Source organism: Buteo buteo, chromosome 4, assembly GCF_964188355.1.
Source record: "Buteo buteo chromosome 4, bButBut1.hap1.1, whole genome shotgun sequence".
NCBI lineage: Eukaryota > Metazoa > Chordata > Aves > Accipitriformes > Accipitridae > Buteo > Buteo buteo.
Window position 1 is genome coordinate 46,986,662 of NC_134174.1, and position 13,379 is coordinate 47,000,040.

The following is a 13,379-nucleotide window of genomic DNA, read 5'->3' on the forward strand; positions in this document are numbered from 1 at the left end:
TGAAGCATCCCCCTTAGAGGCTTCTACCCTTGCATGCTGACCACAGAGGTGGCTGGCCCTGCAGTGATGGGCAGGCACTGGAGGCTCTGCCTGATTTGCCTTTTGCTCATTTGTGCTTGCTGGGATCAATTCAATAAAATGCAAATTAATTTACTATTAAATAGCCCAAATTGACTGCCCTGAGCAGCCTCTGAAGGATGACTGTGAAACAGGGGCCTCCAGCACGTTGAGTCCAAGCTTCAGTCTGGTTTAGGTCCTCTAAAGGAGTAAATCCACCTTGCCCCAAGACCTGGAGCAACTGCTCTACGCCTTTTCCCTCTCATTTTCTGGGGACCTGTATTTATTCTCAGGAGTTGGAAGTTCTCCCTACCTTTTGCTAAAAGCCAGATTTTCTCCATGCTTGTCCTAAACACCCCTTTGCTTTCAAGTGCCTTGAGCCCTAGACACAGAGCACTGGAAATCAGGGCCACCTCCTCTTCTTCTCCCCCTGCCCGTTTTGCCCTATAAACCTAGCAGCTGCAAACGTGAAGCAGGACCTTACAATATTAAGCACAGGACAAGTATGGAACAAAAAGAGGGTCTCTAACTGAAAGAGGTCACAGTCAAATGCTTCATGCTTTCTCCCCAGTCCTGAGGTTACAGCCAAACGTTTTACTTTACTGTCTTTTCCAAGAGCTCCTCTGTCCCTTGTAGTCTTCCCTTGGGTTTCTACAGCTGTAACAGGCTGGATTTGCTCACTGTCTCCTTAGGGCGATACAGACATGCCATCAGTCACTGCAACAGCAAACTGGCAGAAAGGGAAGTTGTTAAATGTGCAAAAAGAGGGTACAGAGTGACAGAAAGCCTACGTTTTCAAGGATAATGAGGAACTTCTGACTACCCATTTTGGGACAGCTCAAAACTGCCAGATTTTCAGAAGCTGTTACTCTTGTACTTTCTGAAAATCATGCTTCTGAAGCTGGGCACCCGCAAATCCCTAGTTGCTTTCAGATATGTTGGTTATAGTGCTTTTGACTCAAGCTTTTCCCAGCAGACACCATGTAGGCTTTGTTCTCCCTATGGGTCCTGGGGCTGCACCCCTTCCCACTGCACAGACATGCTAAGGACTCAGTTTTATGGCTGAGTAACCTTTGTCTTGCCACCACTTCTGCAGGCTCTGCCCGAGAGGAAAATAAAAATCATGAATGTGAATGACTGGTCAGCTTAGAGTCATCACAGTTTTTCATATGATTTCATGTGACCTCTGTCCCAGCCTCAGGCACAAAAGCATCTGGACATAATAATACCTGTTTATAAATAACATTGTATCATCATTTGTTTAAAAAGAAGTAAATCCTAATGTTGATTATTTTTGAACACACCATGAGCTTTCTGACATAATGAAAAGACAGGAAGAGTCCCAAGACTGGCATTTCCCCAAAAATGTAGATTGTTGTGGGAAAGGAGACAGAGTAAGCTTCCTGCTTTTGTAAAGGGAACTTATTTTTTGAAGTAAGATAAACTTAGAGTGCTGCTTTTGTAAAGTTCGAGGCTTATTTTACTTACTGATATCACATGCATATCAGCAGGCAGCACCAAGGTGGAAGTGAGCCTCTGCATGTGTTTGTTAGCAGCACATTCGGCAGAGTCCACTCGTGGCACAGGAGAGAACACTTGCTGTGCATGGGGAAGTCCTGGGGCCAGAAATGGTGAAGCGCAGAGCAGGAGGCTGGGAAGCACCGTTGCCTTTCCTCTGCCACAGGATTACTGTCTGTCTCTGGCACTGCCCTTGGCTGAGTAGCAGTGAGACTCTGCAGGTCCTAGGTGTGGAGAGATCAGTGGTGCAGAATATCCTACGATAGCCAGACGGCAAACTCAATCCTGCAGACTTTCTTCAGGGATCTCTTAATGACTGAGAAAGTAACAGCAGGGATGTAAGCTGGGATCTGCTAAAGACCAGTGGAAAGATGTTCTTTCACTTTGGCAGCTTGGTTCAGACCCATGTCCCTCTCACTGACCCACCAGTGAGGGTCTGAGTTCAGCTGTGCCATAATGGTTGCAGATTGCCAAAGGCAGACAAAATGCACCCCCAAGTTGGTCACAAAGCAGCAAATCACTGTAACCTGCATATATGTGCCTTCGGGTAGGAGCCAAGCTCAGCCTCAGTAGACGTAAGTGTGACTTGCACTGAGGGCTATGGGCTAAGAGCCATACTAACCCCAGCCATCTGTACCATACAGTAGAACTATATTTGTTTGCAAGGGTCCTGTGGCCAGTAAAAGACAACATTTAGCCTGGGAGGTGGAACTAGAAACAGGCTGTCACAAGGTTTTCCTCTGCGTCAGCCTGTGATCAGTCAGAAGAGTCCCTCTAATGGCGCATCTTGCTGAGTAATCCAGAAAAGAGCTGTAAGCAAGCAACACTGTACCTTAGATCTGGCTATAACCAAAGCCACTTGCAAGAGGAAGCCTGAGTGTCTTTATCACAGCCCGCTGTAAGGAGTGTGCTGGGCTCCCAACTGCTAGTAAGGATTGCTTTGCTGTTACTCCATGGTCCAAGATGCATTGTCATTGCAGGTGAACCAAGGTAACAGCAAAGCCCTGGGATCTGGTTTGGGATACCTGGAACACATCTGCCAACTGATTGAGAAGATTGGGCAGCTGCAGGAGCACAACTTGCGTCTCCAAAAGCAAGTGTGCAGCTTGCAGAAAGAGCAGAAGATGAGCCAGATAAAAGAGGTAAGCAGACACCATAGTATCTTCTATTAAATTATATACTTAAGGCCCAGATGGAAAGTTCCAAGTCTGGGTGAGGGAAGATGCTGATTTACTTGACCCCACACCCACCTGGGCAGGCTGCTCTGGTCTTCAGGGAGTCCTTGCCCACCACAGTGGGCTCAGCTTCCCTTGGGCTTGGGTTTCTGTTCTTGTTCAGTTTTGTTTCCCAGCTGTGCTTGCTTCTGTTGAGTTAAAATGCGTCCTTCTCACCTCATGCGATGGACAGCTCGAAGTCAGTAGCCTTAACTTCTCTACAGCTGAAAATTCCCAAGAACAATCCCTCCATCAATGCTATCACAACAAAACATTTCAATGGACCTCCTTAGTGATTGTGTTTTGAATTAAAAGTTCGCTCTTTTCTTTCTGGTTTCAAACCGTCAAAATCCCAGAATTTTCCCCAAAACAGACACAATGGGAAAGAGAAGCAGTGGTACCACTACCCAATCCATGTTCTCTTTCCCTTCCTGTACTTCTGAGCTGCCAAATGAAGAATCTCTGACATGAAACATCTCGGTGTTTCCATTTGTCTATTTTTATCAGCCACAGGTAGCTGGGAAATTTGACTGAAATTTGCAAATCATTTCAGCATCCTCCTAAACAGCATTTTTTAGCCCCTGCATATTTTGTTCGGCTCTACCCCACCTCTGCTTCTCAGTGCTTTTTCTTTGGCCATCACACCAGGTTTCCAGCTTTTTTCCTCCCCTTCCGTTCTATTTATTTTATCACTCCGCAAAGGAACAGAAGGGGTTTGTCATACTCAGCTATTTCTTCCCAGCAATGCTGTGGCAAGTCTTTTATTCTCCTGACAGTGTCATTCCTCCCCTGGTGCTGCTTTCCCACCTGCTGGGACTGGATCTGCAGTAGGTGACTGACTCCTCCTCAGAGCCAAAGCCAAGTTGTGAGTCAGGTTGCAGAGCAGAGTAGCCCGTCATTTCCATGTACCCATCTCTCATGCCTAGAGGAATGCAGCCTCCTACATAAAGCCTGGGAATTGTTAACACATTTCCTGAAGCTTTACAACTGTGAGTCATTGCTCAAAGTAACTCCTCCAAGCTGCAACTTCAGGGTCAAATCCTCATCTGGTGTACGTGCCCCCTCCCCCCCAGCTCACACTGAAATGAAAGGCACCATGCTTTCATTTAAATATTTGAAACTTTGATCTTTTTGGTATTTTCCAAGATTTCTCAGCGGTGCCTTCTCAGCTGCATTTGTCCCATACTGTTCAGTGGGGAATTGGACCCCCAGATATAACATGCAGCACTTGCAATGTGCTCTGCAAAACTGGGTGCTCTCTCGAGTATCTCTGGGGTGCCTGCATCTCATATATCTGAGCAGCTCTCTGTCATTTTCCTCTTCAGAGTTACAGCCCCTCTGCGTAGAAGAGGAATACTACTACCCCCATTTGCCATGAGACTCGGAGGTTGCTGTCCATACCATGTCTTGGAGGGAGTCCTAAGCTACTTTCCAAACCATGTTCACTCTCCATGCAGGCTATGAGCATGGAAAGAGCTGGTCATGAGGATCATAGGTAGCCAGTGCTCCTGATGCTGTTCTTGAGAGCTGTACAGACACCACCACAGAGACTGATGACATTTTGATCCTGTGACACAAAGGGAACATGGTTACTCCACATCCGTTGCTTTACAAGGAAATCTTTAATGCTGTGGGCCAAAAGCAGCATCTTTCATAATATTTTCAAAGCAGCTTCCAAAGGTATAGGTAATGCAAATTGCCATGCTGCTGTGGCAACTTATCCAAATAAGATGTTACATTAAAACTGTCAGTCGCTTGGGGGTCTCCAGAGGTGCTAAACTGGCGTTGGCCTGTCCTGGTCCCAACACCAATAAACAGTTTGGTTCCCTTTCCACTTCAGCTGGGTAAAGCTTGCCTTGCTTTCTACCCTACTAAACTCTTGTGCAACATGGTTGTGCAAGGTAGAAAATCTCCCCTTCCCACCATACCAGCTACAGCAGAAGTACACCAGCTGAAGTACCACATACAGTGAATCTGACTGGTAACATGCAAGCAAACTATGGTATCCCATCAATAAAAATACAAGATATTGTTGTCTGTGCACGTGCCAAAACAAATAACATTATCTTAAAATGCAAGTCACTGTTATAACAGATCTGTTTATTTATACAAATGCCTTAGCTGAGCAGCTCTGTGTTTAGAAACTTGTATTCAATTCCTTCTGGGAAACAAACCCCAAAAATGCTGAATATTAGGCAATTTAAGTTAAATACCAATGAACCCGTGAGAAATCTATGTTACCAACTTCAGGCTGCTCACCCTTTTACAGAATTAAATAATTTGTCTGGGTTCTGATGGGTCTCAGGACAAGGCTGGGCATCCCTGGGCTGGAATGACTGCAATTTGTACCATCGTACCACCTGGTTACATTGGGCTGTGGCAACCTAAGAGTCTGCATGCTTTCTTTTTGTCTGGTGTAGGAATACCTTCTGCAGCATTGCTCCTGTGGAGCTGCCAGCGTCTTCCTCAACTCATACCAAGACATGAAGACTTTTTTTTCTGGGAGGAGCAGACCTCACAGCCTCTTGGCTCAGACTGGAAACCCTTCTGATCTTTCCATCATCCCAGAAATAGGAGCAAACACTGAAAAGCTAAGCAGCTGCAATGGTGAGTTCAAATAACTCTAACCTGCCCTACTGCTTGCCACCAGTTGGTGAAGTAAGCTGACCAGCAACTTCTTTTCCCTAGGAAAGACAGATGGGAACAGTGCAAGGTGTTAGTGGAACTATACCTTAGCTGGAATTCTGAGAGATGTGTTTTAAAATGCTTTGTCTATACCTACAATTTTAACACTTGCTGCTTCACATGTGTGAAGCAGGACTTTTTACTTTGCAGCTGTGGCTACAAAGATTAGGACACATGTGTTAGAAAATGGGTCTCTCTTTTGGAAACTTTGCATGCCTGTATGGGTCCATTAGTGGAGCCCCTCCGTGTGGCTTTAAAATCCCCCCAACCAAGGTAGGATTTGATCTAAGATGGAAAGCCTTATGCCTGTTGTTAGTCTCCTACTCTCTCAAGCAGGCACAGAACACATTCCTGGAGGATGACTTATACTATAGACCGAGTGGAAATAAGCCCCAGCTGCAAAGCTTGGATCCAGAGACCCACTTTTCCAGGAGGCTGAGAAAGACTGAGCTCAGCCTACTGATGATAAAGCCAGCTGAAAAGTCTGGATCCAATGTTAGATGTGAACCAGCCCACTAAGCGAGGCTGATTAGTTTATTTCAAACCTTGGACTTCAGCCTGCCTCTAATACCTGGTGCAATGCAGAATATCAACACACCTCCTAGCAAGATTGGGTCAGAGTGTAAATGGCCTTTGGGATCTCTAGTGCTGAAGCTCAGAAATGCTCTTTCCTGGCAGTTTCAGAGCAGGCCTGGAAGGGAAATAAGACCATGAGGAAGCCATTAGAAAGTGCTGCCGTGGTCAGACACTTTACTGGACCACTTACCTTCTTTCCACTATAGTGGCATGAAGACACATGGGGGCTCATCCCATCATTAAGTCCTTAGGGTTCTCATCCCATCTGGAGTCACAGCTTGCTGGCAGCACTGCCCAGAGGCCATCCTAGCAGGCATTGCGTTTCATTGCAGGAAGAGAGAGATACCTGGAATCAGGAAACAGCCAGCCAGGGCTCAGGAAGTCATCAAACAATAGGAACAACAAGGAGAATGAGTTCAGAGAAGCTGGTAATATGGCTGAGAGACAGGCTTTTCCGTCAAAGGACCCTGCAGTAAGAAAGGTGAGTGATAAGCTTGGAGCCAGACTCCGAGTGGGACCTGTGGGAGAAGCAGGGAAAATTCCACTCAGGTAGAGCAGAGTGGGGTGCCAGGAGAACAAGCCTGTCTGCTACTGAATAGGGCTGGGACAGTGAGGGCCAGGGTGCTCTGTGCCTCTCTGCTCCCAGCCTTAAGACAGTGGCTATGTCTTTATGTCAAGAAAGGCACAGAGTACTGCTGCAGGGGAGAAGACCACTACAGACAGCAGCATGGGCTTTAGCCCTCACTAACTCCAGATAACTCAACATATGAACTCTGTCGTAAGTATCTTCACTACTGCTGCTAGCGACATTAAACCAAGCACACATTCATTACCACATATAAAAATTTTAGTGGGTCAGTTCTTAGCTGGCAACACTTATTACCACATTGGCAGCATATCAGTGTAATAAGCTCCAGTCCCCAAAGCATGTTTCAGGGAAACCATGTTGCTGAAATCCAAGGGAGCCAGGACGAATGCTTCTCCTCTCCCTTTCTTTCCCATTGTTTGTGGCTGCCTCAGCACTTTCAGGTTCTGGCAGGGATCAGAAGTGCTGAAATGTCAGGGCAGAGGCTCCAATCAGGAGTATTCCCAGCCTGACAGGAAAGAGGAAGGAGTAGGTCTCTCACAGGAAAGACCTTCTCATGAAATTTCCACCCCAAAGTTGCAAAGAGGTTGCAAATACTTCGATGAACTTCAGAAACCAAATCAAGGCTGAATCCTGAAAGGTGCTCTGTGCTCTGGCTTGTGTCCAGCCAACTTCTGCAGTAAGAGAGGCAGAGGAGGAAAGAAGGGATTATCACACACAGGAGAGACAGAATCCTAAAGAGATAAAGGACTTGACCAAGGTTATGGGTGGACTCCAGGGCAGAGCTGAGAACAGAGCCCAGTCTGTTCCCAGCACTGTGAAATGGTCTCAGTGTCTTGTTATTTATCAGTGTATTTGCCTTTTGTTTTTAGGGTCTGGATGTCAGCAAGATCATCTCGGTATGTACTGGCTTCGCACAATATATTTAACTTGTACCTGCATTATCATGGACCAAGCCCCTGTAGTGCACAGCATTATACATGAACAAAAAAGGTTCACTGACCCCCGAAGTTTACTATCAAAGTAACAGACAGACATGTATTATGACTTACTGCATGCGGTCCGTTGTCCTCCCAGCCCCACTGCAGGCAACAGCTAGCTAGTCTTCAGGAACAGGCAGCTGCTCAGGCTTTCTGTGATATTAGCACTGATTGCTTTTCTGGGACAACACCAGCACAATGAGGGACTAACTGCTGAGGCCTCCAAAACCCTTCCATAGCATACGTTAATCCTAGTAGCAAACACAAAGGTTTGATATTTCCATGAGTAAACAGTCTCACTTATGGGCAATTAACTCAATAGCACAGAAACTGGTGTTGCAATTTTCAGCGAAGCCCATGACCTCATCTGAAGTTTTAAACGGAAAACTTAGCAGAGCCCCAAGAAGAATTACTGCAATTGGCTCTGCCTGGGCTGGTGTGTGGGGCTGGGCAGTCGCCAGGTTGTGCTCCCAAGGTGGCCACAACTCATGGAGTAATGGCTCTGCTGGTGGCACAGTGGGAAGGCACCTCAGGACGGGGCAGAACAATGCCCCAAAAGTGACAATGGTTTGAGAACTTCACCAAAATGGGAATCGTCTCTCCCCATTATGCTAGTCCTGAGGCATGATCTTTTTTGTTCTGTTCCCAAGGTTTTCCTGCCATTACTTTAGGAAATTTCAAACAATGTAGCAAAAAATAATGAGATTTTTTTGATGTGTGGCTCCTTTTCAGTTCATAAATCCAGATGAGCTCAGCCCAGAGAGAACAAACATGAGGGAGGGCCTCATGAGACTCCCTGACCTCCTGATAATCTCTATTAGCATTTCAAATGTATGTGCCCAATAGCTGTGGCTTGCAGACAGAGAAACAAAGGCTTGATCTCTTCTAATTCATGGTCCACAAAAGTCACCACCTTGAAAAGGGCTGATACCAATGCACCTGGCCTAATAGAAAGATGGGAGTCAAGCGGCTCTTTTGGGTTGTTTTTCTTGCAAAGGCCCCCCTGGGTGCATATGAGTAGGTAAGAAACTAAACCGATCTTTTCCTTTAGTACAGTATAACAATAAGGTGAAACGTGCCTTTAAGCAGCTACTCAGCACTCATCAGTGAAGTGCTCTCACTCTCTGAAACTTTAAGTCAGAACAGCAGGGTCCTAGATACAGAAATGTTACTAAATAAAATACAAAAAGGATTGTATTACTGACAGTTGATCTATCTTGTCTCATTGTGTCCTATACAGATACAACCTGGCCACTGGGCATCATTGCAGGGTGTTAAAAATTCTTTTGTGGGCCCTGACTCTTATCTGTCCAAAATGAAGCAGCTCCCTTCTTCCTACCACCCTGGAGTGCCCCAAAGCATCATATGTCAGCCAGATGAGGTCTGCCAGCAGCTAGCCTCTGGTCCTTCAAGTTGTGGTTTCTTTTTGCTCCCTAGGGTGAGAGCCATGCTTGGGGGAGAATGAGGGATCTTATGAGGAAGACACGGCTGAGAAACCAGAACAAGCTGGGGCTGTCCTCCGCTGCTCTGAAGAGGTCCTGCCCACAGTTGTACAGGTAAGGCAGAGCTATGGGAGATTTTCACTTAGTGTTGGGAGGAGGTGGTGGGAGATTTACCTCTGGTTGTTGCTGGCCAGAGAAGACCTTTCCTTACCATCTCTCCATTGCATGTGGTGGTCCTGGCCAGCACAGCCATTTGCTTCCTTAGTGCCCAGGTGCTCTGAGATCCCAACTGGATAATGTTACCTGTGTGAGAATAATGGAAACATTAGGGTCCCTAAAAGAAGGTGCTTATCCCCAACAGGGCAAGGGGATGTTGACAAGTAGTCCGAGCCATTCTATAGCCTAATTATTTTTCTTTCTGCTCCCTCCTAAGCATTACAGTCGAGGTTAATGCTCTCCTCTATCCACCAAGGTGTGAAATCTTTCATCTAGTGGAACAGTAACCCGTATTGCATCTGATGTGTGATGGGATGGGACAGTCAGGATCAGCTGGAAGGTTTCCTGTCAGAGGAAGGGGAGATGAAGTTTGCTGAGTGTGTGCTCATGGCTGGGACCTGCTTGTTGCTGTAGCTGAACATTTGGGTCAAGCATGAGACCTCATTTCTGTTCAGAGATCTGTGCTGGTCCCTTGGGCAAGTTTGTCTACTAGGCTAGTTACAGCCTGGCCTCTGAGCTATACTCTGTGGTGCATGTCTATCTGAGGTGATGACAGTGCACAGATATTCCCTGTGCACTTGCCAAGTCCTCCCAGCTGGTCTGGTGAATTTGGGGTGTTTGCTTATATAATCAGGTAACAGGAAGAGCCTGGGTATCTTACTCACCAAAGCAAGGAGCATTACATGGGGCTGTGCACCTCCCTGTGTTTTTTCAGCTGAGGTCTTGGTAACCTTGAGTGGAACAGCTCAGATGTGCTTAAGCCCTCCTCAGGTTTTAGAGGGTGTGATGGTAGGGAAACAGCAGTTGTTAAAGCACTCAGGAATGTCCCATTGTTCCCCTTAGACAGCCTGTACCTACCTTACAAAATGCATATAGGAACTAGGAATCTTGTAATTACAGCTGGAAAAAAAACCCCTCTGTAGTTCATGGAGTGATTTTTCCAGCTGGGAAAAGCTTGGTTGGGGCCCAAGCACACGTAACAGGCAAGCTTCCTCCTATTGTTTGGGAAACTGAAAGAAACACAAAGCAGAAAGAGATCAAACAGTTCCATCTAAAATAGACAGTGAACCAGCTGGGAAAAAATACAAACTCTTTTGAACCTTCCCTCTAAACCTGAATAGAACCAGAACTTTATTTGGGCTTCAGAAAAGTCCTGTCTCTGCAACCTCCTGCTTGGCCCTTTCTCTGCAGCACTGAGGACACCACCGGTGCTCCCAGTGTGAGAATTGCAGGCTAGGTCCTCAGCTGACTACATCGATGTCCTTCCAATGAAGGGCCAGCCCAATAGCTCCTAACAGAAACAGCTTCTGCTACTTTCACACATATACTGGACAACTACTACTGTCATGGAAATGCTGTACTGCGAGATGCCAAATGGACGATTTTTTACCTGGCTGTAACTGGGCAGCCCCAGAGATCTTGTACACTGATTTTTCCAGGCTGCTTTCTGTAGCTGGTGAAGAATGGCCTTCTCTTTTTTTTCACTAACTTTCTTCTCCCATATAGCTACATAAAACCCTTGCCTCTACTCATGCCCCTTATCTCCTTCCAATTCCTCTTCTCCTGCTTCCTAGCTCTTATTCCCCAGCCCTAGCTGTATTTGCTCTTGCTCTTTTTACTCCACACCCTGCAATAGCAATGCACTGACACTGGGCTTTTCACTGGTGCCTGGAAAAGCTGGTCACCTTGCTCCCATGGCATTTTTGGATATGTAGTTGCCCTCAGGCTCCTTTGAAATAAAAAGTTAGGTTTAGTGGATCAATGACAGCCCTGCAAATGCTGCTGGACAGGAGGCCAGTCCTTCCTACAGCAGCACCAGAACGGTAAAGCAAGAAAGTCTCACTTGTCTGCAGCTATTGGCAAAGCAAATGTTGAAGCCCTGATACTCTCAACATTTAAAGTCACTGTCTTTGTTATAATTTATGAAACATGTTTGTCCTGGCTCCTGGTCCCGTTTGTACATGCAGGCATATGGAGTTGGCTGGCTTTTGCTTACCCAGGCTTCCTTGGCTCAGAGACATCTTCCAAGGTCTTGAACTGGAACAGGTTGGAGCCTGGTGCCCTGTATTAACATACAGCTCTGAAGGAAGCAGAGATTTGTTGCTTTTGACACCCAGTCCCACTTGAGTCATTTGGGCAATTAGAGAAAGTCTCTCTGTTTTTGTTTTTGTAACTAGGTCAAAGCAAATTCCCTTTCATGCTCCCAGTCTGCTTATGATGAATGATCTGCTCCAGGGCGGTTGTTTTGTTTTTCTTTTCTGTCTTTTTTTCTTTTTTTTTTTAACATTCACAAAGGAATTCTCATAGTAGAGAGAGAGAACTTGGTTCTTCCAGGGGGAGGGGAAGGGCCTGCCAAGGTAAACATACTAGCACAAGACTCAGTGGTTTGTCATACATTGTTCTAAACAGGCTCAGGTTTTCATTTAATTTTCCTTTTCCTGCTAGTACGTTTACTCCCGCAAAGCAACATCTATTTTGTGCAAAGGGCCAGAACAGGCTGATGAATGACTTGATCATGATGTTATGAACTTAAGCAGCACATGGACCTCGATCTGACCTATGGCAGGAAAAGTGGATTTATTACCCCAACTGTTGCAGAATGATCCCTCCACAAAGAGCAAGGAACTCACTTCCAGCTCAAATGACCCCCAAGACAAGAACTTTTTGCCTTTCCATTCTGACTGGTTTAGTGACAGAAAATTGTTCTCAAATGATAGTGGAGCATCATACAGTCAAATACTTGCCCTAGTTAAACAATTACAGTCTGATGCTGCTTTGAACAGTGAGGAGAGAATCTAAGCCTGGCCTGTGAAAGCTGTTCTGCAAATTCTGCAGGAGCCTACCTTGATCAATTTATTGCCTGTACGTTGCCACTCCATCTGACATTATAAAAATGTGTGAAGTTGTCTCTGGCTAGAATGGTGTTACAAACGATCCCCAAAAATCCAGGGTCAAGTTGTGCATTAGCACCCTTGTATCATTCTTCCTGACTTTCCCTAGCTCCCTTTGAGGACAAACAGACAAGACATACAGTCTCCCACTACTTGCCATGACTGCTGCCCAGAAGCAGACTGGTCCAGCAGTTATTCCAGTCCTGGCAGAGGTACAGAGCCAGCCATCTCAGTGAAAGCAATTGTGCTCAGGAGTTTTTCTGATGCTATCCCCAACCTCTTTCCAGGGCAGGAACTAATTTTGGAAGGTTTGGGCAATGCCAGCCTGGCATTCCTGTGCAGACACACCCACCTGCGTATCTATGGGAGCTGCAGCTTTAATGCAGCTGTGTGGGAATGAGCTAACCTCAAATTACAGTATCTTTCATGGTAAGGATGCTAGTTTCAGTCTGACAGCCACCAAAAGCTTGCTGCTGTATGGTGACTACTATGTGGTTAGGGTGAAGTAAGTTAGGAAGGACAGTGCAGTTCTAACGTTACAAAAAACCCATCTTCAGTATTGTATGGCAAAGGCTGAAAAGGGCCCTAGAGCCTCAGACCCAGGTCTGAACACTGCTCTTGACATGGGAAATTACTACCAAGGGAGAGCTCTGTGCTCAGGGTTGAGAAGCAGCCAAAGACTTAAAGAATAACATCAAGGCAGAAGTTTGACCATTCCATTGTAAAAGAATTAAGAGCTGAACAAAAAAAAATAATTGTACATTTAGATTAAAAAGAAAACAAATTAGTAGCTGGCAAAATAAAGAGTCTGCACCACATCAGTCAGGACTTTGAGTTGAAAACTTCTTCAAATCAAAGATTTGAAGTAAACAGCTATTATTATTATTTGAAATAAATAGCTATTTATTTTCTGTAAATAGCTTTGAAATATTGCATTAAAAATCCCAAACCTACAGCTTTTCTTTCTTAAACAGCAGCTATTTTTAAAAAGTGTTCCAAAAGGTTTGTCTTTCATAAGTCCTGGAGGCCTGAGCTAACTAAGCCATTACAACCAAACAGGATGCATTACACTTATTTCAATTGTATGTAATAAATAACCAACAAAAAATTAAGTTGGAGACAGTCCACAGAGCTAGCCTAGTGTTGTTCTTCAAAACATCTCATTTCCTACTTAGTACTTCAGGCCAGAATTTTTAACTTCCCTGTGACATTCA

The 13,379-nt window shown here is 45.5% G+C and overlaps 1 protein-coding gene across 1 annotated transcript in view; it reads left to right on the top strand.

Annotated features, from left to right (window-relative positions):
• The window catches only part of LOC142030168 (uncharacterized), a 32,161-nt gene that overhangs the window by 15,683 nt on the left and 3,099 nt on the right, over positions 1-13,379 (top strand). Inside the window, exons 3-7 of the mRNA XM_075025882.1 lie at positions 2,556-2,717; positions 5,210-5,396; positions 6,383-6,531; positions 7,509-7,535; positions 9,054-9,172. Of these exons, the coding sequence (XP_074881983.1) occupies positions 2,556-2,717; positions 5,210-5,396; positions 6,383-6,531; positions 7,509-7,535; positions 9,054-9,172 (644 nt within the window). The remainder of the gene's footprint in view (positions 1-2,555; positions 2,718-5,209; positions 5,397-6,382; positions 6,532-7,508; positions 7,536-9,053; positions 9,173-13,379) is intronic.